Consider the following 24,601-nt stretch of genomic DNA (forward strand, 5'->3'; position numbering starts at 1 on the left):
CAATGCATTTTTCATAGTTGTGCTCACATATTTCGCACCGTTGTTTCATACATTCACTATTTTGCTCATCACACACAATTAACGAGATAAGATCATTCCCACTTTGCACAGTAACCATGCTTTTCCACGTACATTTTTTTAATAAGAAAGTAAAATTTTCACAGTAAGGGCAGCAGCGTACATTTTGATCCTTAGAGCCCACTGTTTGAACTTCCTCCGGCCTTAACTCACAAAACTTAGCAAATCCAATTTCTTCATTAGGATCGTTTTTTTTATAAAGTTCATAAACTTCTTTCAAATTAAACATGAGCAAACGCTTCTGTAGTTCTTTTTCTCTTATTGGTAACAGGGTCTTTTACAGATTTAACATCTTTCTTTCCAGGAAGAATTCGCGAAATATCATCATTATAATAAAATTGGATCACTTTTTGTTTTGTAGTATCTGACAAAGTTAATGAGTGTCTGTGGGATTTAGGCCTTTCTATACAAATTCCTATATCTGATGCCAGCTTTTGGATAACTTCACTTTTCCTTCTGGGGCTGTTAGGTAAAGAATTTCGCGATTTCTTCATTGCTTTTCCCAATGCTTGCCTAGTAGAAAAAGGAGAATCTGAAGATGTGGAGGTAATAGATGGTTTTTTTCTTAGCACGCATCTTACGCATCCTTAGTTTTGATGCTTCTCTTTCTTCCTTTTTTAATTTCATATCTGTAGCTGTTCTTTTCTGTAAAACCTGCATCAAAGTTTTAGACCTTTTTCTTTCAAGCAGTTTTTTTTTTTTTTTTTTGCACCCTTTGATTCCCCCGACTTCTTCTTTTTCGTTCTGCAGTATTCATTTTGCAGCCTCAAATATTTCAGATTTACTCAATGTATTTATTTAGTCTAAACTGCAAATGAAATAGACACTAAATTAGTTAAGTTTTAAACAACATTAATCTTTTTTTAATTGTTATGTTTGTCTTATTAAAACTGTTACGTTAGTCACACCTATTCTGTTACGTTAGTCACACTAATATTTTTGTATTTACTACGTCTAAAATAAACATTTTGCAGTTTTTAAGTAGCTGTGATACTGATTTAAGAAAATTAATAGTTTCGAGATTTAAAATTTTTTAGTTTAGTTTTAAAGTAGAAAACATTGCATTTTTGTGACTAACGTAACACAAAATTAAACAGCAAAATAACGTCGATAATTAAAATGCTTACTTTATAAATTCCATGAAAACAACAGTCAATTCAATAGGATCTAGGTCTAAACTTTTAAAAAATATATAATTGTTTTGAAAATTCACAGAAATTTTATCATTATAGAAGAAAACAATGACCTAGGTATTTTGCACTTTCTAAGCCTTTCCTGCAACCATGCACTTCAAAAGCTTCAGCATAAACACCAAATGGATTTTTTCAAAACTGTTGCTAGATTTATATACTAGAAAGGTTGCTGAATAAAATGATAGGTCACAGTTAAGCCTCAGAGACATTTTTTTTTTTTGCGGTTCAGGTTGACATTTCTATGGAATGGCCTTTTACTTAAAATCTATTTTCTACAGGAGAGGGAGGGGAATTTCATTTTTAAAAATCATAATGCATATTGTAATCTGATTCTTCCTAACAGATTAAAGTATGCGTTAGGTTGGCAAAGATTTAATTAAGATTGTGAAGCAATCTTTGGAAGTTGGTGAGAAAACAGGGTATGGAGCACCCCTACTTGATTTAAAAGCATCTTAGTAAAACATTGCTAGGATATTTTTGTCGAAGACCAAAATGGTAGTTTTAAGTAAGCACTATTTTTTTTTTCTTTTTCTTACTACCTCTACATTTTTAAAGACAATTTTACAATGGGTTAAATTTAATGATATAATGTAGATTATGGGGTGCAACGTAAGTCTACCTCCTCATGGTGCGCCCTGGGTGACGCTAAGTGATCAACAACTTTGGCATGTGCCTTGTTACTGGCCACGATTGTCTCGCCAAGCATCTGCAATGAATAAAAATCTTGTCAAGTCCTACATGAAACATTTGAGTCACGCTGGACTGGGGACACTTGTGGAAGAAATATTGGAGAGCTCGACACAGGATGAACAATTTATAGACTTACTGTAGTTTCATTTTAGTTCTTACATTTTTTTTTTCAAACTTTTGTTCTTGTTTCTATGTTTGCTTTTTGTAAATACAGTTGTCTTTCAAACCATTAAAATTGGTATTTTGTTTAAATTTTGTATGAGAGCATCACTTCTTTTATACAAAAACATATTATTATTAAAAGTAAAAACAATAAGTTGAAACTTATTTTATTGAAGCATTTATATTATTTTAAAAAATACTACACTTAATGAGTCATAACTATTTTTCAAATTATCTATGGCTATATATTTTTTTATTATATAGATAGTTTATTATTTTGTGATTTGCTAAACAAAACATCTTTTATCCTTTTCAACATTGATGGTATTAATGCAATATGTGTATCAGCACACTTAACAACACACTGCTCAAAATCTTTCTTGAAACCAGAAACTTCAGCCTCGGTTGTGGATGCAGTAATTTTATCTCTGATATTGTCTTGACATTGCATAACACAGCGTTGAATTCTATCCTAAAAAGTATAATAAAAATTCTTTTACCATTCAATTTTGTTCCATTTAATAATTTACAAGTTTAAAAGAAACAGGTAAGAGTATTACTCTACCTGATAATTAGTAAGTTCATTTTGTAAAAAATTTTGGGCATCCGTAATAGTAGAACTGCAAGATTCTATACATCTGTGCACTTCTTCCATTGAGGCTGATGGATTGTCACAACAATTAGCCGCACATTTGTGCATATTACCCTAAAATTAAAAAGTTGTATCAATAAAGTTGATTAGAAATCAAAATTCAAATAAAAATATTATTACTTTAACTGTACTTGTTCAAAAAATAAAGCAATACTCTAATTAGTTTTTTACTGTAATAAAACTTTCTTTTTAATTTAAAAATGCTTTTTTAAAACATACAAGGGTTAATCAAACATAAACCGGAGTTTCTTTTAAAAAATTGTTTGTATAAACCAAAAAATTTTTACACCAGATATCCTTTTTCTACTTAGTGTCCTTCATCTGATACACATTTGTTCTATAAAATTGCCAAATTTTTGATGCCATTGTGATAGAAAGAAGAGGGATATGGGAGGTTGTCACTCATAAAAACCATATTTGAATCCCATTCTTTTCCTTAACATCCTCAAAAACAGCTTCAATTCGGAAAAAAAAAAAGTCTGTGCAGGGTCTCTCAAGGAAGGGGTGATCGCCTCCATTGCCCCTCCCTTGTATCCGTCCTTGAAAAACACTCAATAACAGCTCAGAAATCTTGAAAGTAAGAATTGAGGAAAAATACTTTCAAAATATTGCTTTCCAAAACTGAATGATTAAACTAATGAAAGATTGAAAAGAAAAAAAAACATAAAATAGCCAAACCTGTTGTATGATGTAGAGAAAAGCACAGTATGAAAATAGCTTTGCAATTCACTTCATATTTATAACAAAGTAAAATCTTGAAATAGTCTTAGAAATGAAAATTAATTATTTTATAGCATTCAATATTCATATTTTCTGCCTTTTTTCATGCTAGGAATCAAATTGATTAAACAGACATTTAGATCATCTCTAGAGTGTCCAATTTCAGCCATAAGACAGTTCCTCATTTCTATTACAATATGAGTTCTAGAACAAGCATCCTTTCCTGGACTGTTTCTAGGAGGGGGAGTGGGGAGAAAAATAAGTTATTCCCTGTTCACTGTAGTCGGAGTTGTGCATGAAAATCAAAAAATAAAATGAGACATTAAAGACATTCCACATGAGTACCAAAGACAATGAGACATTGGACATACCACTTGATAAGGTTCAAAAAGCCTTCCAGGAAAAATTCAGGGTTTTGTGTATGGAACAAGCACTTAAAGGCTCGTTTGACTTCAGTATTGCTTCCAAAGCGCTTTCCCTCTAAATTCTCCTTCAAGGCCGTCACTTGGTGCAAGATCAAGGCTGTATGGCGGATGGTTTAGGTGCTTCCAACTAAGAGCTGCAATATGGTTTTGCGTTTCCGTTTCCAAGTGTGGTCTCGGATTGTCATCCAACATCAGAATGAATCCGAGAAGGACAGACCGCTTTTTTCGAATAGCCTCTTTCAATTTCGACAGGGTGTCACAGTACCCTGTAGCATTGTCTGTATGCAAAGCCCGTTTTCCTTGAGGTTGTTATGACAAACGGCTCAACATGATTGGTACTTATGTTGACGAATATAGTTTTGGTTTCTTCTTATGTCTCCTTATATTATTTGACTTTCATACCATTCTTCATTCTTAGTTCCATTTAAAAAAGATTAATTGTGAATCATGGAGTCTGGCTGAAGTGGAACATTTTAAATTGGAAACCTTAAGCTTTGACGGTAAAGTTGGATGCAAAAATAAAACTATACTGCAGCTAACTGTGGGCTGATTTAATATTTTGAGGTTACTGAACTCAGGGACTGATTTAGGGCAGGGCATTCGGGGCCCGGGCCCGGGGCACCAAAGGAAAGGGGGGCACCAAATTTCTGTCATCATTTTTTTTTAGGGACCAGTGTTCGGGGCTTCTAAGTAAAGGGAACAAAAAAATTTTGTCATTTGACTTTTTTTTTTAATTGAAAGAATATTAGCCAATTGTTGTGGAAAACGATCAGTTTCGCTATTGAAGAGAATTAAGTGTCCTTTGCGTACTCTCATTTCTGATGGTAAATCATCTTTATTAGCTCTATTATCAATAGAAAGAAGTTTGACCAGAAACTTGATTATGAGGATTATAGATGATATAAAGAATTATTGATGCACAGAAAGCACATTATGATTCATCTTTACCATTTGTATCAAAGTTTTTCCATCTGCAACTGTAAAAAAATTTTTAACATGAAAACCATAAATTTATTTTAGATTTATATTAAATGATTTCTTTGCAAAACATCTTAATTATTAACTTTTTTTCTTATGAAATCGGTATTTTAAGTTTTCTTTCTATCAAAATAATATCCAACACTTACCATTATATTTTTTGTGGGGGGGGGGGGGGGGGGACACCATATTTGTCAGTGCCTGGAGCACCCAGGTGTGTAAATCGGTCCCTGACTGAACTACTCAACTATAGCATCCAAAAAATATATATTTCACAATTCCTGTGTGTGTATGAATAACTGAACCCCTCAATGATTCACCTTTGGGGAAAGTTAGCATTAAGTTTATAAGGGGTCAAACTTTAGTAGTTTCGAGAGGGATTCATTCTACTATAAGCTGAGCTATAGTAACATGGTCACTTGGTGAGACTGACATCAAATAGGGGGCCTTTAATGTTATTTAACAGCTTGATTTATACACTAAGTTTTTTTTTTCCTTAATCGTTTTTGATAGCCTCATTCATAAAAAAAAAAAAAAAATAGAGAGCCTTTGGAGTCAAGATTTTTAAAAAGTTGCCACAACCTAATTAACCTTACCATAACCTTGCCTTCTATGTATGCATATAAATGTATAACACGCCAATTACTTTTCTAGACCCCTTTAAATGACGGAAGTAGACGCGACAATGAAGTGATTGCAAAAGAAAAAAAGATTAATATAAAATTTTGTGCTCCGATCGCCATACCTGCATTTTTCTCATACAAGAACTGTCGATTTCTTCAAGCATTGAATTAATTGCCTCTTTTACACGTGCACTTGCCATCTCAGCCATGGCTCCTGATATATGATAGAATTAGATTTCTTTAGCTGTCAAATGAGAAATTAATTCTGTACAGATTTGACAGTATAACTTTCCTTGACGCAATCTTTTAAAAGATTGATTTTACTCAATGAAGTGATTTGTTTTGATCTTGAATGCGGTGCGGTGATGATTAAGAAATGGTTACAGTGAAGAAAGATATTTAATGAAAATTCTGTGTATTTTATTATACATACAATTTGGATACTTTAAATTAGATTCCTAAGCAAAAAAGGAAGTATCTTCACAAAAACATATCACTCGGTTACTCCTTTCCTACACCTAAATCAGTAAGGACTATTACATAAATTTAAACTGAAGTGAAATGTTGTGGATCGTCCACAAAGCGTCTGCTACGATTTGATTCAAACACAAACATGATTCTTAAAGTATACGTTTTTGTTTATAGTGTGAAATTTTTTTAATCAAGTTTGTAAAAATAAAATGTCACATTTCTAAGATTTGTGTCAGACAGTGACCGAGCTATTATTATTAGCATCTTGACTTGTAAACACAATGTCTGTTTTTTTGTACTGCCTATTTTTACTACTTCCTAGTTTGTGTTTTACCGCCGCAGAAAAACTTTTTTCTGCGGATGTTGAAAGGTATTTTCTATCTTCGGGATTTCACAGGTATGGTTTCATGGAATGTGACCTGATATTTTTTAATGACTAAGATTTTGAAACTTTCATTCAGGGTTGCCGCCACTGAGTACCGCTCTAAAAATAGTTTCTTCATTAGCCTGTAATGTAAAATACGATTTTGAAACTTTTATTCAGGGCTGCCACTAAGTACCGCTCTAAAAAAAGTTTCTTTAGTAGCCTGTAATATAAATAACGGTTTCTAAAAAAGTTGTCGGATGCAGAAAATAATCTCTTTTTAGCCTACTTTCCCAGTAAGTCAGAGAAAGAAGAAAAAAGCATGAAAGAAGGCTTAATGCATCTTAAAAATATTCCGAAAAACAAAAAAAAAAAGTCAAAAATAAATAAAATGGTTAGATAAATATTGAAAAATTAAAAATTGGAAAGTAGGGTATTGAGATGGGGGAAAATGTCTGTCTGTCCTCCCCTAATAACTTTTGAATGAATATTCTGATTCGAACAATTTTTTTTTTGTTAGAAAGATCTCGGCGAAGACATCTCATTCCCACAATTCATTTTTTGATTAGAATATTTTTTTGTTCAATTTTGAACAGTTCAAATCTCTTAACATTAGCACCTACGGGGAAACTGAAAGTCAATATAGATTCCGAACTTAAAAGTGGATTTACTTCAAACAAACTTTGTTGGAAATAGCTCTTGACGACCTACTCCCGACTCCGACAATTTTGGTGCTCCTGACTCCAACTCTGATTCTTGTACCCGAAAATTACTCGGACTCCGATTCCCCGACTTTGAATCTGACTTCATAATTTAGGCAAAAATTTATGCACGAAGGAAAAATGACTAACTCCGACTCTTGGAAATTCGACTCTGACTCCGACTCCTGTATCAAATAATACGTCTGACTCCGACTCTGCAAATATTGGCAGACTTGCGGACTTTTTGGGAAAATGACTGATTCCAACTCCGAGCCTTTGAATTTAAAACTTTCGGCTCTCGAATCTAACTCTTTTGCCCCAAAATTAGATTTACTCAGACTCTGACTCCGCAGCCATGGTTTTTACTGTGAAATAATTGTTTTTAATGTGTTTTGATTTTATTTTCAAGCTGAAGTTTTAATTTGTGTATTCAGTTTTTGGCGCTTTATGTTTATAAAGATATGCACAGACGACTTTTTTTTTTTTTTTTGAGAATGAAAATTATTTCTTTAACTTGGCATTTTATTGTTTTTATTTATTTTTGAAAGTACATCAATTCATTCTTAAAAATCTTTTTGGCAACAAGGGATTTTTTTTTTTTGATATGATGTATTTATTTAATGAGCTTTTAATTTGAATTCTTTTTTTTTTTCCTTTTTGAAAGCGGTTGAAGATTGTTTTTTTGATGGAAAAAATGTATTTAGCTGCTTTGTTTAATAGGTGCTGCTATTTTATTTGTTCTTTTATTTATTTATTTTTTTTTACGTATCTAATTCTTTAGATAAGCTAGGTATATTTTATTTCTCGAAATCAGCTTAAAATATTTAAAAAATATGTTTGAAATAATTTATGATTTAAGCTAATTTTGAGAATACTGATCAGATACTAGAAAGTCAATATTGGTACAGTGAAACCTGTGTAAGTTGACCACTTGTGGTGCTCTACTTTAGTGGTCAACTTAAGCAGATGGTCAACTTATAGAGGCTGAATTATATGATAAGATCTAATTCTGTGCCTGAAAATAGCGGTCAACTTAGACAGGTGGTCAACTTACAAGGGTGGTCAACTTTACAGGTTTTACTTATATGGGAAAGTCGACTCATTTAGTTCTAGACAGAACTTCTTGTTTTAAACAGCATTTATATCATGTAATGCAATGATACTTCAATTAATAGTTACGCTTCCTTACCTTGGCTGCATGGTATATGTGGAAAAGCTCAAGGAGGGGGGGGGGGTAAAGTTTACACCTACCCCTACTTTACCACGTTCTATCTTAACTAAATTAACTTAATATTTTGCTTAAGGGATACTTTCCCTGAATTTATAAAAAAATTAAACTTCCTAAGACAGGGTGGCGACAGGAATTGTGAAAAAATGTTCCCTGACTTTTCCTTGATTTCCCTGATTAAGTTCACCAAATTTCCCTGATTTACGTTACCAATAATAATGGTTTTCTTTCTTTGCTCTACTTTAAATCCATTGTATTTGTATAAAATGCAGTATTTTAAACTTTTTAAGTTGTGTAAATGTTGTTGAACTAAAGATATATTTTAAAAAGATGCTACTTTTTTAATAAAATGGTTAAAAAAAACATATCCAGTCATTTTTTTTGGAAAAAAACCCTACAAAACAGTATATTAAGTTTTTCTATAATGGAAAGATTAGAGAAAATTTAAAAAAAAAAAATACTTTACTTCCAGAAACCACTTAGCATAAGAATTTTAAGAAACTATTAAAATTACTCTTAAAAACTTATCCGTATTTATGATAGAACTAAAAAGTAATTGAAATTATTTTGAACTAAGTTTTCAAACAGTATAATAATTGTTGCAAGAATAACAAGTAAAAGTGAAAGAATAGAAATAATGTAGTTATTCATATATAACCAATTGACATATTTATGCAAAACAGATGAAACCATTTGACATCCATTCATAGGGAGCTTTTCTTTAATCAAGAACATAGGTTTCAATGAATGAATACACCATTTTAACAATAAAAAAATAAAGATATTTACTTAAGTACACAAGTTAACTCTATTTCAAATGATTTCAGGATGTAACGGAAAAAAATCTTAGATTGCTTTTGTAACAAACAACTTTGAAATGCAGGGGAAAAAAAAGAAAAAAAGCAAATTAGTTAATTTCAAAATATATAAAAGAAGAATACAACTCGGTTATAAAATTAAAGAATCACTCGAGTCTGAACAAAAGAAAACCTTCATAATCTGCGGTGACAACAAATAGTATAACGGCAAAAAAACGGCAAGTTTTTTTAATTGAAAGTTTAATTTTAGCAATTAAATTAAAAACAAGAAGAAGTAATAACTTTTAAGCGTTTATACTATTAATTCAAAAACCAAAGATTTCTTCTTGAAATCGTGATTACAGTACGCTAAATACTTCGAGAGAATGGAATAAAGGTAAAGGAGCTCAGGCATTAATGAAGGCTTCCTCTTTGCCTGTATGGTTGTTTATTTTACGTAGCATTGAAAGCGTAAAAGGAAATTTCAAGCTAGGTAAAATAAACAGCCTAGCAGACACAGAAGCAATCTTAGGAAGTTCATCTTGTGGTTAATAAGTAAGATTCAATACTTTGACGTTGAGGAAAAACGATGCACAAATATGCGGCAGTGTATAATCGCTCCTCATTAATTTTACTTTTTTTTTTTTTTGAACAGATAATTGGCGGAAAATGCGTAGGGAATTAAAGTACTTAATTTTGTAAAGCAAAAAAAAAAAATTTTTTTTTCCTTCATAAAATTAATTCTCCCTGATTTTTTGTAATTTTTTCAAAATTCCCTGATATTTCCCTGATTAATAAAGTTCCCTGACTTTTCCCTGATCTGTCGCCACCCTGTAAGAATACTTTGGGCTAGAGTTAATGAGCCATAAGCTGTACATCTGTAGGGTAAATTATAATGAATAAAATGTCAAAAACAAGTATATTTTTTACTATGTTTTTACCAATAAAGAGCTTAAAAATAAATACAAATGCAGAAACAGTTGATCTGTAATATGTTCTATGTCGATTTATCTTACTTCAACATTTTTAATCTAATTATAGATTAATTAAATTGTAATAAAACCATAATAGTATAAAGAATTGTGATTAAAAGTGGCATTTGTTTTTAAGTAGGCTTGCCAGATTTCTGAATTGTTCAACCCGGACACCGGAATGCCTCCTCCCCCGCTTCACTAGTATTCCAAGGAGTACACAACCCTGGCGTTTTTGGAGTGTTTTACAGGGCAATTTATTCTCAATGTAATGAATAAATGCTTACTAATTATGAACCTTAACCAGGGGTAATAAGGTAATTAAAAAATGACATAAATAGATAAAATTTGAACATTTCATTTCCGAGATGTCAGTATTTAGAATTTGTTTCAGTTAGAAAAAAAAATTTTGAGGAATCAAAAAACTGAACAATATTTAGATAAACTTCTCATTTTATAGTACATTTTTAGAGCCTATTTTGGTTTTAATGTTATTGCAAAAATTTTTGGAAGCTAATCCGGTATTAATTTTAAAGTCAATGATACATATGATAAAATAATTACCCTAAATAATCATTCACAGTTAACTATTTTTCAACTTTTTTGGTCATGATCAAATTTATCTTTTTCCGGGATGTGAAGTAAACTGGCCGGAACACCAGGATTTTGTTCGAAAACCGGGACTGTCCCAGGCAAAGCGGGACGTCTGGCAAGCCTATTTTTAAGCAGTTTTTTCCCTGAATTAAATCAAAATAGTTAAATCCTGTTAGTATAACAAACTTCAAAGAACTACGTTTGTTTTAATTGAATTCAAGTGTTGTTATGGCAGTTACAATGGGACTCGACATTTATTTTGTTGAAATGGACATTTTGTGGTATTAGTATTTACTGTCGTGAGATTTTTTGTATTAAGGACAATAAAGAAGTAATTGTTAAGTGAAACTTCTCACCAAGTTAAGGAACAAGACCATGACTAAAAAAAGCAAATAGTAAGAGAATAAGATGCAAAATGCTTCAGACAGTATAGATTTTATTATGTCAGGTGAGATTAGATTATTTATTTGTGGACTACAGATTCTGTACATAAAATTTTCTCTATGAGAAACTTTACTATTAAATGTACTATCATTATACATGATGCATTAATTTAAAACTTAGTTAAGTGAAATTTAATTTATTGTTACATTTGTTGTTTTCTTTTGTAGAATTTTAGTATATGATGTTATATTACAAGAAATAAACAATGCAACAGCCGTACTGATTAAAGAAATGTTTCCAAAAGACCTTTACGTTGATCCGTTTGAAATTTTAAATGAAATGAATGAAAGTAAAGTTAAAGTATGGCTTTTTCTTTTTCAAACATAATAATTGTACAAATGCTTATTATATGCATGCCTAAAACTAGATGTAATTTTTAAAAGATTTATCTTTTTTTTAGATTGAATTTTTTCTACATTATTACACTTCATGTTCTGATTGGATTTCTTTAACAGTCCATTAAAAGAAATTTATACAAATTTATGATTTAGAATGTATTTCAGTAGGTTCATTTTTATCTTCCAACATAAGCCCGAGAAATTTTATGCATTACTAAGGATGCATCTACTGCAGGTGATATATTAAGGAAGTGAATAGAATTAAAACTGTGAAAACAGGTTCTATTTAATTTTTTAAAAATGTTAGTCTAAATGAACTAGCAGTTTTACGTCTACAGTATTATATTTCAAAATATTTTTTAAATGTTTTGAATTCAGTTTCAGTAACCCAAAGCTTAGAAAGATGATAAAAAAAAAAAAAAAAAACTATGGAAAATACTTAAAATTTAATTTTTTTTAATGTAAAAGTGTCAAAACATAGAAGTTCTTCCAGCTTCTAACACATAAATGATATTCATCCCCTTTTTTTGATTGGTGGTAGTATGTGTTAAAAATTTTTTAAATCAACAGTAGAAAATTAGAAGTTGGAAAAAATATTACATTGCTGGTATTAATTTTTTTACACATTTCAGTACTGATTGAAAATATGTTCTCAAATTTGAAATTAAGTAGTAAAGTAAATCTGTATGATATTTGTATATTCTCCAATAATAGAGTTAAATCTTGTTAAAATGAATTCAAAGAGACCTTTAAAATGAGGTCTTAGCTGTAATTAGTCTCATTTGGATCCAATGCCCCCTTAAGGCTGCTCTTCAGTGAGGGAAAACATTGAAGTTAGGGTGTAAATGACTTTCTTCCTTGAACGACGGGAGTGAACCTGAATCAAGTGATTGACACTTCAACAGCCAATGGAGTGGACGGTAACCGATGTAAGGCAGGAACACGTGACCTGTCACAGCTGTCATTGTTCTGGAGGGAAAGGAACCCCTAAATGACCCCCGTCGTGAAGAGCAATCAGGGAAATTAGCTGGCGGCCAAAACCTCACTTGAACAGTACCGAAGCGAAGGTTGAACAGAACAGAAAATAAAGTCAGTACCAAAGGGTCTGCGGTAATTTTTGAAACAAAGTTTCTGTTTTTTTTTGGATATGCGTTCCCAGATTTTATATTCATGAAAAATTGATGAATGAAATGAAAATTTATCATAAATTGAACAGGAAAAACGATTGTCTTATTTTTTTTTAAAACGATGTTCTCAATTACCACGTCCGAATCTTATTTCGTTCATAAAGCTAATTCGTTTCTTGTCTGAAGTTTAATTAAAGAATGCAATTTTTTGCGTTAGGATAGGATTATATATATATATATATATATATATATATATATATATATATATATATATATATATATATATATATATATATATATATATATATATAAAAGGGAAAACATAAGAGGTATAAGCTTAGTGTAAAACTGTGGTGTAGTCCCGGAAAAAAAGGGTGAGGGGTGAGGAGGGATGATTACATATCGGTTATCGGATATTTACAGTCAAGAGGTGGAACGATGCTGATTTTATTTTTAATTATTGGGAGGACGGCAGAAATGGCGTAATCAGAAAACAATTTCTGATCAGGATATGGTTACATTTCAAAGAGGGGGGGGGGGGGGCGGGATCCCGCTATTTTTAGTGTATGTATATATATATATATATATATATATATATATATATGTGGTCGAAAAAGTTATACTTCTGCAATTCGATGGAGGATATGCAACGCTGAACTGACATTTTTGTTAATTAATCAATTAATATTTTAGATATTTATTTATATTTTTCCGGTGATTCATCATGCGCAGGGCTGCATTTGTTTACTATCAGTAAACAAATCATCCCGCAAAAACATAGATAATCAGCATGGTGACTAGAGCAGCATACACAAGACTAAATGATTAATATACTTCTTAAAATTGAAACTCTTTTTCAAAAATAATAATAATAATAATAATAATAATGATAATATTAATAATATTAATATTTTACGCATCAGACGAAAAGTGCAACAGGCTATAATAATAAGTAGTTGGTAAGTCTTTTATTGAAGTGTATTTTCGAAGCACGCAGTTACATGATGTTTGAGAACAGGGGCGGCAAATAGGGGGGTCAAGAGGGGGCGGTCGCACCCCCAAATTTTTTAAGCAGAATGATAGAAAATGGGTGAATTCAATTTATGTAAGTCGGAAATCAATGTTCATTAAAAAAAATCTCGCTGGTTCTCAGTAACTATTTGATGAAGCTCGACACATTCCCAGACTAGAAAAAGTGTTTTTCGTTATTTGGATGATAACTTAGAAATTCAAGAAGTATTTTTCGGCCTTTTCTCGGCTAAATATTTCATACTTGTGTGCCCAGTGTAACGATGGTATGTCCAATATGAGAGGCTCGTGCAAAGTGGTGTGGCTGCATGGTTTTCTCAAAAAAATTCCTTGATATTTTACATTCACTTTTACGCTCATTTTTTAAGTGTATATTTATTTATTGAGTGTTCATCGCTTTCTTTTGCTAGAAACACGTTTTAGCTGCTCAATGCATTATCTGCTTTCATAGAAACTTCTTAAAAATGCATGTGCTTATTGAATTTAAAAAAAAAAAAAAAACATATCAACAAATACCTTTTATGGGACTCTATAGTTATGCAATCTCGAAGTGACACAAGATGGTCTTCAAGAGTTAAAATCATAAAAACCTTTCTCTATAACTTCAAAGCAGTGATTTGACGACTGTGAGAATTATTGCAAAACGATTCTTTCAAAAGCTCATGCCCTTCAAAGCATGTATGACTTCGTTTGAATTTTTATTCAATTTGTTTCTATTGAGGAAAGTGTTTTAAAAATGCTTTACTCTATCAAAACATCTTCAATCCGCCACACTTAATTTTCGGACTATTCAAGCCACAGTTCAATCTACAATTGATCTGTGCGTTCATACTACCATAGTTCAATCTGCAATTGAAATTGAAAATAGATTTTACATAGATGCATATTTCAATCAATGGTGAAACGTTTTCAAAAAAATTCTTCCTCCGAGCCAATTTGAAAAAGGCGCTAAAAAAAAGAAAAATCCACATGATGATGTGAAGTCAAACACTGATTTTTTAATATTTTGTATGAAGTAATAGATTGTTTTTCGAATAAAATTAACACAAGATTTGATGATAATTATTTTTCTGCATGGTTGGATCTATATTATCTGGATTGGATTTTTTGAAAACGAAAAATAAAATGTTTCAATTATGAGTAAAATTTTTAGCACTAGGCAAGAAAAATTACAGGCAATATACCGACAGACCAGTTATCACATCCAGAGACTGCAGTTCCGTCCTTGTTGTGGACTCTTCAGCCTGGAATAGTGAATAACAGAGCTGGTGGTAGATGACATCTCATTGAAGCTGAGAGTGCCCACGAGACTAGATTATTCAATGATGAAAATTAAGCTCCTTGCAATTTTTTAAGTTGCCTGTGTGATTTTGAAGAGCAAGACATAAAAAGTGTTTTTATACATAACTTTGTTACTTCAATTATTTTTTAACTATTCCAATCAGCTCAGCTGGTAGAGAAAATTTTTTGTTAGGTTAGAGAAATATTTTCGAAGCACAATGAGCAAAAGAAAAAAAAAGAAAGAAAAAACCTTTTCTATTTAGCTGTACTGGCAAAACAGCACGACACTGGGTACTGATAGTAAGACGATTCCCTGCTCTTCCGAATTCCAAAAAACATGCATTAAAACATTTCCAAAAGGTATAAAAACTTCAGTATCGAGATGTTTTGTATGATAACTTTTTTGAAAATGAATCAGAATTTTAATTGCGTCTAAGCACTAATTTTTATTCATATTAAACCGATTTTATGACCACTACTTTTTGTTAGCTAATGTGTGTTTGTTACCGCACTGTGATAATACATATTTAAGAAACTCGACCCCCCAAATGAAATGCTGAAATGCCGCCCCTGTTTGAGAACATTTGAAAATACATTTCGTGGGTGGAATTACACGAGCAACAGGGAATTACTTGCAATAATGTACTTAAATTAAAAATACAAGCTGCAGTTTACTTGCAGTACACTTGGAACAATGTACTTCGACTTATTCAAATGCAAAATGTTAGGAGGAATAGAATAACTTTTTAAAACTTTTTTTTTTCTCTTCTCAGGTCTTTTTTTTTTCTAATGGATTTCAATTTTTGGTTACATTAGCTACGCATTGCTTTCTGCGATTCAAAATAGTGATAATAACAATAACAATAATCAGAAATGCTTTTCTTTCTGCGGATACTATGGTGAGAAAAGCAACGGCTAAAAGCACAATTTTCAGAAAATTCATTCATGCTCGCATTTCGAAATGAAATGAAACCTCTTTATTACCACACAATGTTGACAGCTGGACATGCAAACGAAGTCCTAAACTTGATAGCTGCACTCAATCAAGCTTTCATTGATGCAAATTATTGCAATCAATCAAACAATCGTAACAATTACGTAGAATATTCCCTACTTACGTCAATTGTTTGCTCGTAAGAACGTGAACAATGTCTTACATACGTAATTTATATTCAGAAAAAAATAACAGAATTGAAAATATAATCCGACATTTGCAAATCACACACATTAGTATACTATCCTTTAAATTTAAAAAAATTTCAATTTTTCTTTTTTTGTATAAAAGTATTCATGAAGCAGAATTTATAAATTGTTGAGTGTACTAACATTTATTGCTTTAATTTTTCTAATTTTTCTTTTTTTGATATCTTCTCGACTTCCCGGGGAAATTTTAAACTGTTAGCAAAATTAGGGTAACTCAAATAACTCTAGAACGTGGAAGAAAAATCTGTCAGGCCCAATAAAAACTTTTTGAATGATGTAAAAGACAGAAACACATGTATCTATCTCTATTGATAAAGATGTTCTTGATGTTCTTTCGACTTTATTTTTCTATGCTTTTAATGCAAACTCGTCTGTTCCACGTGTCTTCGCGAGCATGTCCCTCCTCCTGGGTGGTGAAGTTCATTTCCCCCGCTATCGACTTTACTTATTCCCGACCCTCTCGATTTTACACAATACTTTTCAGACAAAAACAGCATTCAGTCAACAACGTCCAGCATCCAGCCCCTGGAATTCATTTGAATGTAGACGTCTTGTATTCAAATCATGACTTTTTCAAATATAATTCGGATAGGAACCATTTGTAGAAATAAGAAATCCAACGAGTAGGGTTCTACCACAATTCGTGATTGTGGAAAACATAATGTAAATTCAAGACGTCAAAATTCAAATGAAAGCTTATGGGCTTTCTTTTCTGTTTGGTAGTAATTTTTTTTTTTTTTTTTTTTGAATTTTTTCCCCCAATTTATGAATAATATTAAGTAATGATAATGTTTCAATGAAGCTTTAACACCATTTTAAATCGGGTGTTCCAAAATATCTTCAATTTTTAAATGTGTAAATTGTAAATAAAATATGCACCTTAAAAAGCATGAGCTTTGTGCAAGGAATAGATAAAAGTCAAAAACAACGTCTTAAAAGCACAAGTAAAAGATGTAAATTATAAGTGTAGAAAATGCATTGCTTGATTGAAAACTTGTGGCTATGTATTTGTTTTTGAATCCAGGATATTAAAAAACTTTGACATTTGACACTTTGAATTAAAATTCAACTAGAAATTTTGGTTTTTCGTACTAATATTCAAGCCCAATATATTGTATTTATGGTTCAGTTCCCTTCTTGTTGTTTACCTTTTTATAGCGAAATTGAAGCTGTAAACGAAATTGTTATTCGGTTCCTTAGACTTCACTATGAACAGGCGCGACTGCACAGTGCATACACACAAATATATATTGATAAAGACCGGCTAAAATTGAAAAACCTTAGGTTTCAGGGAAATGTTTTAGACGTCAGACAAATTATTTGTCTGAGCTTATGAAAATTTCAGTGTAACACGACTACCGAAAGATTCTTCGAACATTGTGTATTCATCCAGTTAAAAACAAAATGGTCAGTGTTCTCCCCCTTCCCCCATCAGTTCTCTAATTATCTGTAAATTTAAACCAGTGGTTCCCAATCTTTTGCACGTTGCGACCCTTTTTTGACCAAGTAAAGGACCTGTGATCCCGTAGCCTACATGTCAGTAAAGTATCGCTAGGTGTGGACCTAACCTGGCAACATTGTGAAAGCTACGTTAGATCCTACATTACAAAACTGCTATGTTAGATTCGATCCACTCCCAACTATGCTGTGGTAGGAATAATGTTTCGACCGAATAAGAAACGCTACACGACCCCATTTGGGGTCACGACCCTGGGAACCCACCCCTGCTTTAAAACAATTTTTTATACTCATTCATGCTTTAAAGAAATGCAGGTATGTATCATTTTTCTCCTTAGAAAGTTTTCAAAAGAAAAATTCAGTGAAATCCTGTTACAACGTATATCAGTATAACCAAATACCCGTTTCAACCAAATAAGTTTTCAGTCCCGATTTTGAAGTTCATTGTTACTGAATTTCACTGTATTATGAATTACATGATCAATGTGTACATACCTTGTAAAGAATTTTTTACGAGTTTGGCTCGAGAAATTATTTTCAAAAATGTTTGTTGAGCTGTGGAAAGCATTTGATGCGTTTACATTTGTAATAACATAGTATAATATAGACAAAAATAGAGGAATACGGTTTTAGACCCCGGGTTTTTTTTTTTTTTTTTTTAGAAATGGTCGCATTATTTCGAACAAAGTCTCAAAAGAGTGCTGGAAATATTTTGCCAGATTTTTTATGGAGCAAAATGTCAAACAGTATCTACCACCTTTTTCAACGAAATTCATTTTTTCTCGAATTTTAAACAATCAAAGAATGGATATTTCAAAAAAGCAAAAAGTACACGACACAGATAGAGGCTTGAAAAATACTCGGAAAAAAATTTACATGAAAACTTCAAAGGAATTTGTAAAACCTTCACCCAACTTTCCCCGCAGGTTAACATTGGATCCGTCGGCTTTCAGACTCTCAGTGAAAAGCATCCTTAAATTTGCTTATAAAGTAGCATTAATATACATATTTATCTTTCTTTGGATGCACCAGCTCCATTGTTTATGCCTTCTTGATGTAGTGAAAAGTAATGGGGGTAGTGCATCCCCAGAAATAGAAATATTCATTAATGCTATATTATAAGCATACTTAAGATCATTTTAATCTTAATTATATCCGTGAATTAATTTGAATAACTCGGAAAGGTTCTTCACTGAAGGTCTGCGATGCAACTTTACGCAAAATGCGATACTTCCTTTTTTTTTTAAATTTACAACGTGAATTTTTTTTTGTTCGGATATAGGGTTTATAGGTGTGAGTCCTATACTCTGGTTTCATGCCAAAAAATAAGGGAAAATTGTAAAACAAACCCCTAGAAAAAGGATGGGTTTTGATGATTTTAAAAATATAATAAGTGGTAATACCCCCCATGAGTTAACCAATTTCTTCCATATGTTCTTGCATACAAACTTAGCACCTCTCTAGCCCTTCAGAAAAGTATTAATGTATAACATAACGATCCCTTCCCCTCCAAATAAAAATAAAGGCTATGAAACTGTCAAAAACTGAAAAAAAATTGCGGGCGACATTTCCAAAAAAGCGGGACGTGTGAATGGAAAAAGGTGGTCATATTTGGATTCAGGAGGTCATTTAGCACAAGAATTCACAAGAATTATCTCAGAAGCACTCTTTAAAAACTATATCCTTTCTAAACACAAATGAAATCGTTAAGATGTTTCCAAGCATGTGGATTCACTTTCAAAAGCACTCATTCATTCCTTCATTGAAAAATGCCTCCGGAAAAGAGGGGAGTAGTAAATGGAAACGGTCGTTTGCGCTAATGATTGTAAATCTTATACACCTCATCCGGTTTTTCTCCTCAAGAAAGGAGGGATCGGTGGTAGGCGTGGCTTAGTAGAGAAATTGAGTTTTTTCGAAAATATTTCAGATGGTTGGAACTCCGATATTTTTTTAGAAATGGTCGCATCATTTCAAACTTAGTCTCAAAAGAGAGCTGGAAATATTTTGCGTGTTGGGGCGTTCTTAAAATTTCGATAGCACGATTTGCAGCTTTTTTACAGAGCGAAAGGTCCAACAGTACCTCGTTTTCGAAAAAATTCATTTTTTCTCGAATTTTAAAAAATCGAAGAATGGACGTATCAAAAAAGTAAAAACTAAAATACACAGACATAGGCTTGAAAAATACTCAGAAAAAAAAATTGACCCGAAAACTTCAAAGGAATTTTGTAAAATAACATTCAACTTTCCCCGTAGGTTAGCATTGGATCCGAAGCTTTCAGACTCTCAGTGAAGAGCACCCTTAATACTAAATGCCTGTTGCTTTCTCACTTTTAACATAGAGCAAAAGTGATCCCGAATTGAGGAAACAAAGATAAGTCAATTTTGGTACACCTGCCATTGCCACCTATCGGAGGGTATTAGAAAGTAATAGCGAAGAACAAAATCGGTTAATTTCAAAATTTAAGTTGACCTATTAACAGTTTGATTTTAATTGTTTGGATCCACCATCATAGTGATGTCATCCTTGCATTAACACCAGCTAACATTGAAAGGTGTACTAGAAGTCAGCGCGGGCATTTGACAGAAGTACACTTTTTGAGGCAAATGCATTAGGCATTTAGTATTTAAGAGGGCGTTGTCTGGGACACAATAAACGGCAAACAATAGGACAAGGATTGAAACTAATTCTACTTCATCTAACAGTAATTTGTATCAGTATGTTTGAATTAACAAGATTTCACTGTTAATTTATTTGATTGAATCAAATTAAAAAAAAAACTGCTTTTTCAGCTGTATACCCTTTTTAAATGATTTAAATGCATTGAAAAGACATAAAATGCTTTTTGTATTAGTCATTTGAACTGGTTTCTTTGACTATTGTTTAACTTACTTATTAATAAAAAAATAATTTTGAAATCTTTTTTAAGATTCAAGTTCCATTGAAGTTTATTAATGCAGAAGCACCCAAATATTTTGCCCAGCCATTTGGTATAGAATTATGCAGCACTTCTGTGAGTAACTTCCACCAGATTTTCCTACCAATTCACAGTAGGTATCAAGAGCCACATTACTGCAAAAAGTTTGGAGATAACATCCCTATTGAAATGAACATGCCACTACTCAAATTCATTTTTAATGGTAAGTCTTAAGTTTATGTAACTAAGCTCTTTTTATCCAAATAACTAGTAAATATATCAGTAAATCTGTAATTGATACATTAATTTGATTTCCACTAGTGTATTTAATAGGCAATTAAAAACAATGGGCTATTCCAGGGAAAACAGTCATTTAGTCTCGCACATGATGCCTCATATATGCAATTTAAAATAATACTTTAATACATTAATGAACAAATTCTTTCTGCTTAACAAGTTACAAACTTATGTGTGGTATGTTAAGTAAAAAACTTTGTCATTACCCTTTAAAATCATTACTTTTTAATGAAATATATGAATTGTCACGTGCTGCTACAAGCGGTTGTCTTTTGTTCAATGGTCCAATTTTTAACCCTTTATAGGGCCGTTTTTTCCCCCAGCAATGCATCTTTGGGATTTGGGACCGATTTATAAAAAGGAATTTCATTTAGCTTATTACCGAATTTGTTATTGATTTAAAAAAAAAAAAAGCTTGTTTCGTTGGAAGTTTGTTTCCCATCACCCGCTGGGAAATAAGCTATTTTTTTTGTTTTGCATTACATTACGTTTGAGGCAGCGGAGGACATTTTCATGTTTTGAGTAAAATGCGTTTAAAGATTAAGTCCTAGGTAGGCTTTCATTGAAGTTTTTTTTCTAAGTGCAGAAGAACCTACCTGGGCTACTTATACTATCTCTTGAGTCTCTACTTATACTCCTGTACAGAGGAGAGGTTCCACTGCTTTTTCTACTATTTATTTTTAATTTTGTCACTAACATCCCTTTGCTTCTCACTGCCTCATATGACTTATCCTTCCAGACCCCAGTGTCTGCTCAAGAAATAGCACTTTTATATTCCCAGATATAATTTAACAGATCTTTTGTGGACTTGAATTTACATTTATTTTCTCAAAATGTTTCTATTTCATAAGAATTTTTAGAAGCTAAAACACTTGATTTTCGTTAAAATCAGAAAACAAACTTTTTATTGCACTAAAACTTTTTCACTACATCCTGTGCAGCAAGTAAAAATATATAATAAAAGTACATTGAATAAAATTGGTTTCAAAAAAATTAATTGGTTCAACCCTAAGTGGTATGAAAAATTCATCGAGCACAAGATATGTAATGAGAGATGCGGAGATAATAACTCAATGCATGACATTGATTGATTTGCCACAGAGTGAGTTTACATTCCTTTTGAAAGATTCGATTGCAAAAAAAAAGTACACAACTTGATGCCACATGAGTTGCATTTACGAAATTTAAACTTGATTCGTGTTTACCAAGATACATAAGAACTATACACGTGGATAAGACGTCATGGAAAGCTTCTCAAAATGGATTTGGGGGACAGTCAAAATTCATGTTTTTAATTGCCTACAAATTTTCACACATATGTACAGGCACTAAAAATCTAAAGTCAAAATTTGTTAAGATGTTTCTGGAAGGGAAATTTATACCAAAATTTGAGTGGTAAATTTTTCCTAAAACAAAAGAGTTTCGATAATTCCGGCTCACCTCTCCTTGGATTTTTTTTATCCGGAAAATTCTTCCAGATTAAGTTTAAACTACTGGATGACATGAGGAGGAGCACCTTTTACTTCCTTGCAATTATCATCACAAAACATTTATCACACTAACTTCAACATAAATTTCCATTTCAATTATGTCTTAATTAATTTTGACTTTAGTTTTTCATGTTGTTCATATGCTTTTATGTGTGTGAATTTGTAGATAACCAAAATATGCAGTTTGACTGTGCTACTTTGACAAGTTTTGTCTTGACGTTTGTGTTCGTATATATATGCACCTTGGATCATACAAAAACTACTAGTAGTAGTAGAAGATTTAAAAATTTCGTGTAAGCAACACATGTGGCATCAAGTTGTACACCTCTTTTTTTTTTTATTAATGTAATCGGATATTCCAAAAGGGATGAAAACACGTTCTTTGTGGAAAATAAATGTAATGTATTAAGTTATCTTCAAGGCATCTCTTAAATGCTTAATCCATATCTTCGATGAATATTTTGTGCCACTTCGGAAGTGTCATTAACAAACCTCTCAAAGTACTTTTATTATTCGCTGTATGTATTAATAGGTTTTACAGTTGCAAAATGGTTTTATTTTCAGATTTTAATGAAAATCAATTTCTTAGCTACTAAAAAATGTATTTTAAAATATAAATGAAGCACCTTGGATTAAGCAGAACCTTGAACTTTAAAGACTCTGTTGTACTTCCTTTTAGTTTTCAGAAATCCGAGGTGATGTGAGCCCCAACTTGGATTATAAAGACTCTACTGTATTACTTTCCATGAAATTTTAAAAAACTAAGATCAACATATAGAGGGACATTTGCCAGTTATTTTAACACATCTTGTTCTCTTCTCATGTGCTTTAAGTACAGCACAAGCAACCACTTTTATGTTTTTATTAAGTTGGCATATGGTTGCCAGCTTTAGTTAATCAGGAAGTCATGTTCTTTTTTCCTCCAGGCCTTCCTTTCCATTTATGACTTGAAAATCCAGAAATTAAGTTGAAAATCTATACATTGGTGGTAAAACGACTTCCTGTCAACATTTAAAAAATAATGAAGTTAGTGAGAAGTATACTTCCCATGTGATCTTATTAAGGGTTAACAAAATAGTGTTTAGATGTTTTATAAGTGACACCATTGTGTTGAGGAATTGTTGTTTGCACTCTCGCTTAAAGCATCATCACTAAAACAAAAATAGAAACTGTTTTTAGAAATTAGCTTTAGATGTTAGAAAGGTACTTTTGACATAATTTGCATACCATTTGCTTAGCTAGTTAAGAGAATATAGATCAGATACTAGGGAAAACAATATTGGTATACTATACAAGAAAGTAGGCTCCTTTAATTCTGGACAAAACTTCTTGTTTTAATGGTTCTAAAATTTACTGCATGAGTATGTATTGTTGATACATCTAGTGAATGTCCAAGTTTTTAAAAATACTTTTAACATGTATTTAAATCCATAGATAATGAGACCGACAAATGCAGCACTAATGCACTAGAACATTCCTGGAATGTAGTAGAAACTCTTCAAGTAAGACCTATATAAATCTTTTTAGAATTAGAAGTATTTTTATGTAATTATTTATGTAATTATGTAATTATTTTTCAACTATGTATGCAGGTTGTTTGTATTTCATTGGGATGAAAATTATTTTTGTTACACCATCAATTTATTTTTCATTACACCTTAAAAAAAAAGCTCTGTAACCTGAACTGATACATCAATATTATTCAATACTGCACTTGCAAGTTATGTGTATTAGTAAAACTCTTATGTGAATGCTACAACCTCATTCACTAAACTACCTGTACCAAGGCTGGGTGATGCATTGCAAATAACCTTTGTACACCTTGCATCACTAAACTGGTCTACAATCGTTCCTTTTTTAACCTCGTTAATTGATTCGAAATGCTGGGAAAGCAGGGACACCCCAATATAAGGTCAATGTGACCTACCAAAAATGTTCTTATCCCACAATTTTTTTCTAATGCTTCGGTAAATTTGGAGACTACTTTGATTGGCATTGAAAAGAGTGTAAGAATATAAAATACTGCATTAAGTAAAGAAAAAAAAATGTTATTCCCCGTTCAAGCTTCCTAAGAAATAAAACTTAATACTTTGATGACTAAGTGCTAACTACTTGCTTTCAATCATCGATTTAATAAGACTTTAATACTGAGAAAGTAATGATTTCAAAATTATTTTCCAGGTTAGCAACCAAGATTTTACTGTTCCTGTTGGCTGTAAAGAAGACTTTTTAATAACAATAACCTTAACATCTTCCACTTTGGGACTTTCAACAATTTTTTTACTGCTATTCATTTATAAATTTAGCACATACAATCAACTCTGAATTTATATCAAATGTCTTTCTGCTTTTGTATTTTTAGAAGGTCATAA

The 24,601-nt window shown here is 31.7% G+C and overlaps 2 protein-coding genes across 4 annotated transcripts; one reads left to right on the forward strand and one right to left on the reverse strand.

Moving 5' to 3' along the window:
- The first annotated feature begins 222 nt into the window (after nt 1–222).
- On the forward strand, nt 223–24,554 carry LOC129225519 (phosphatidylinositol-glycan biosynthesis class X protein-like). 3 transcript variants are annotated; one of them, XM_054859950.1, is made up of 5 exons: nt 223–624; nt 11,259–11,391; nt 20,455–20,665; nt 23,664–23,731; nt 24,411–24,554. In XM_054859950.1, the coding sequence occupies exons 1-5, from the start codon at nt 617–619 to the stop codon at nt 24,552–24,554; spliced, it is 564 nt and encodes a 187-aa protein (XP_054715925.1). In that variant the 5' UTR covers nt 223–616. The 3 variants fall into 3 exon arrangements, with proteins under 3 accessions (XP_054715925.1, XP_054715924.1, XP_054715926.1); XM_054859949.1 differs by lacking the exon at nt 223–624 and adding an exon at nt 6,107–6,389; XM_054859951.1 differs by lacking the exon at nt 223–624 and adding an exon at nt 6,128–6,146.
- LOC129225522 (protein FAM136A-like) lies at nt 2,275–5,885 on the reverse strand. Its single transcript, XM_054859954.1, has 3 exons — nt 5,644–5,885; nt 2,689–2,829; nt 2,275–2,595 (listed from the first exon to the last, which is right to left on the reverse strand). Exons 1-3 carry the CDS (start codon nt 5,728–5,730, stop codon nt 2,380–2,382), a joined length of 444 nt encoding a protein of 147 aa, XP_054715929.1. The 5' UTR covers nt 5,731–5,885; the 3' UTR covers nt 2,275–2,379.
- Nucleotides 24,555–24,601: the final 47 nt, after the last annotated feature.

The sequence above is a fragment of the Uloborus diversus genome, chromosome 7 (genome assembly GCF_026930045.1).
Source record: "Uloborus diversus isolate 005 chromosome 7, Udiv.v.3.1, whole genome shotgun sequence".
NCBI lineage: Eukaryota > Metazoa > Arthropoda > Arachnida > Araneae > Uloboridae > Uloborus > Uloborus diversus.

Bases quoted from the DNA above. Each gene is read 5' to 3' on its own strand.
- LOC129225522 (XM_054859954.1), bottom strand. From the start codon at position 5,730: ATGGCTGAGATGGCAAGTGCACGTGTAAAAGAGGCAATTAATTCAATG. The intron at 2,830-5,643 runs GTATGGCGATCG...TTTTAATTTTAG, and splicing joins CTTGTATGAGAAAAATGCAG to GGTAATATGCACAAATGTGC. The intron at 2,596-2,688 runs GTAGAGTAATAC...TATACTTTTTAG, and splicing joins ATGAACTTACTAATTATCAG to GATAGAATTCAACGCTGTGT.
- LOC129225519 (XM_054859949.1), top strand. From the start codon at position 6,274: ATGTCTGTTTTTTTGTACTGCCTATTTTTACTACTTCCTAGTTTGTGT. The intron at 6,390-11,258 runs GTATGGTTTCAT...TTTCTTTTGTAG, and splicing joins CTATCTTCGGGATTTCACAG to AATTTTAGTATATGATGTTA. The intron at 23,732-24,410 runs GTAAGACCTATA...ATTATTTTCCAG, and splicing joins ATGTAGTAGAAACTCTTCAA to GTTAGCAACCAAGATTTTAC.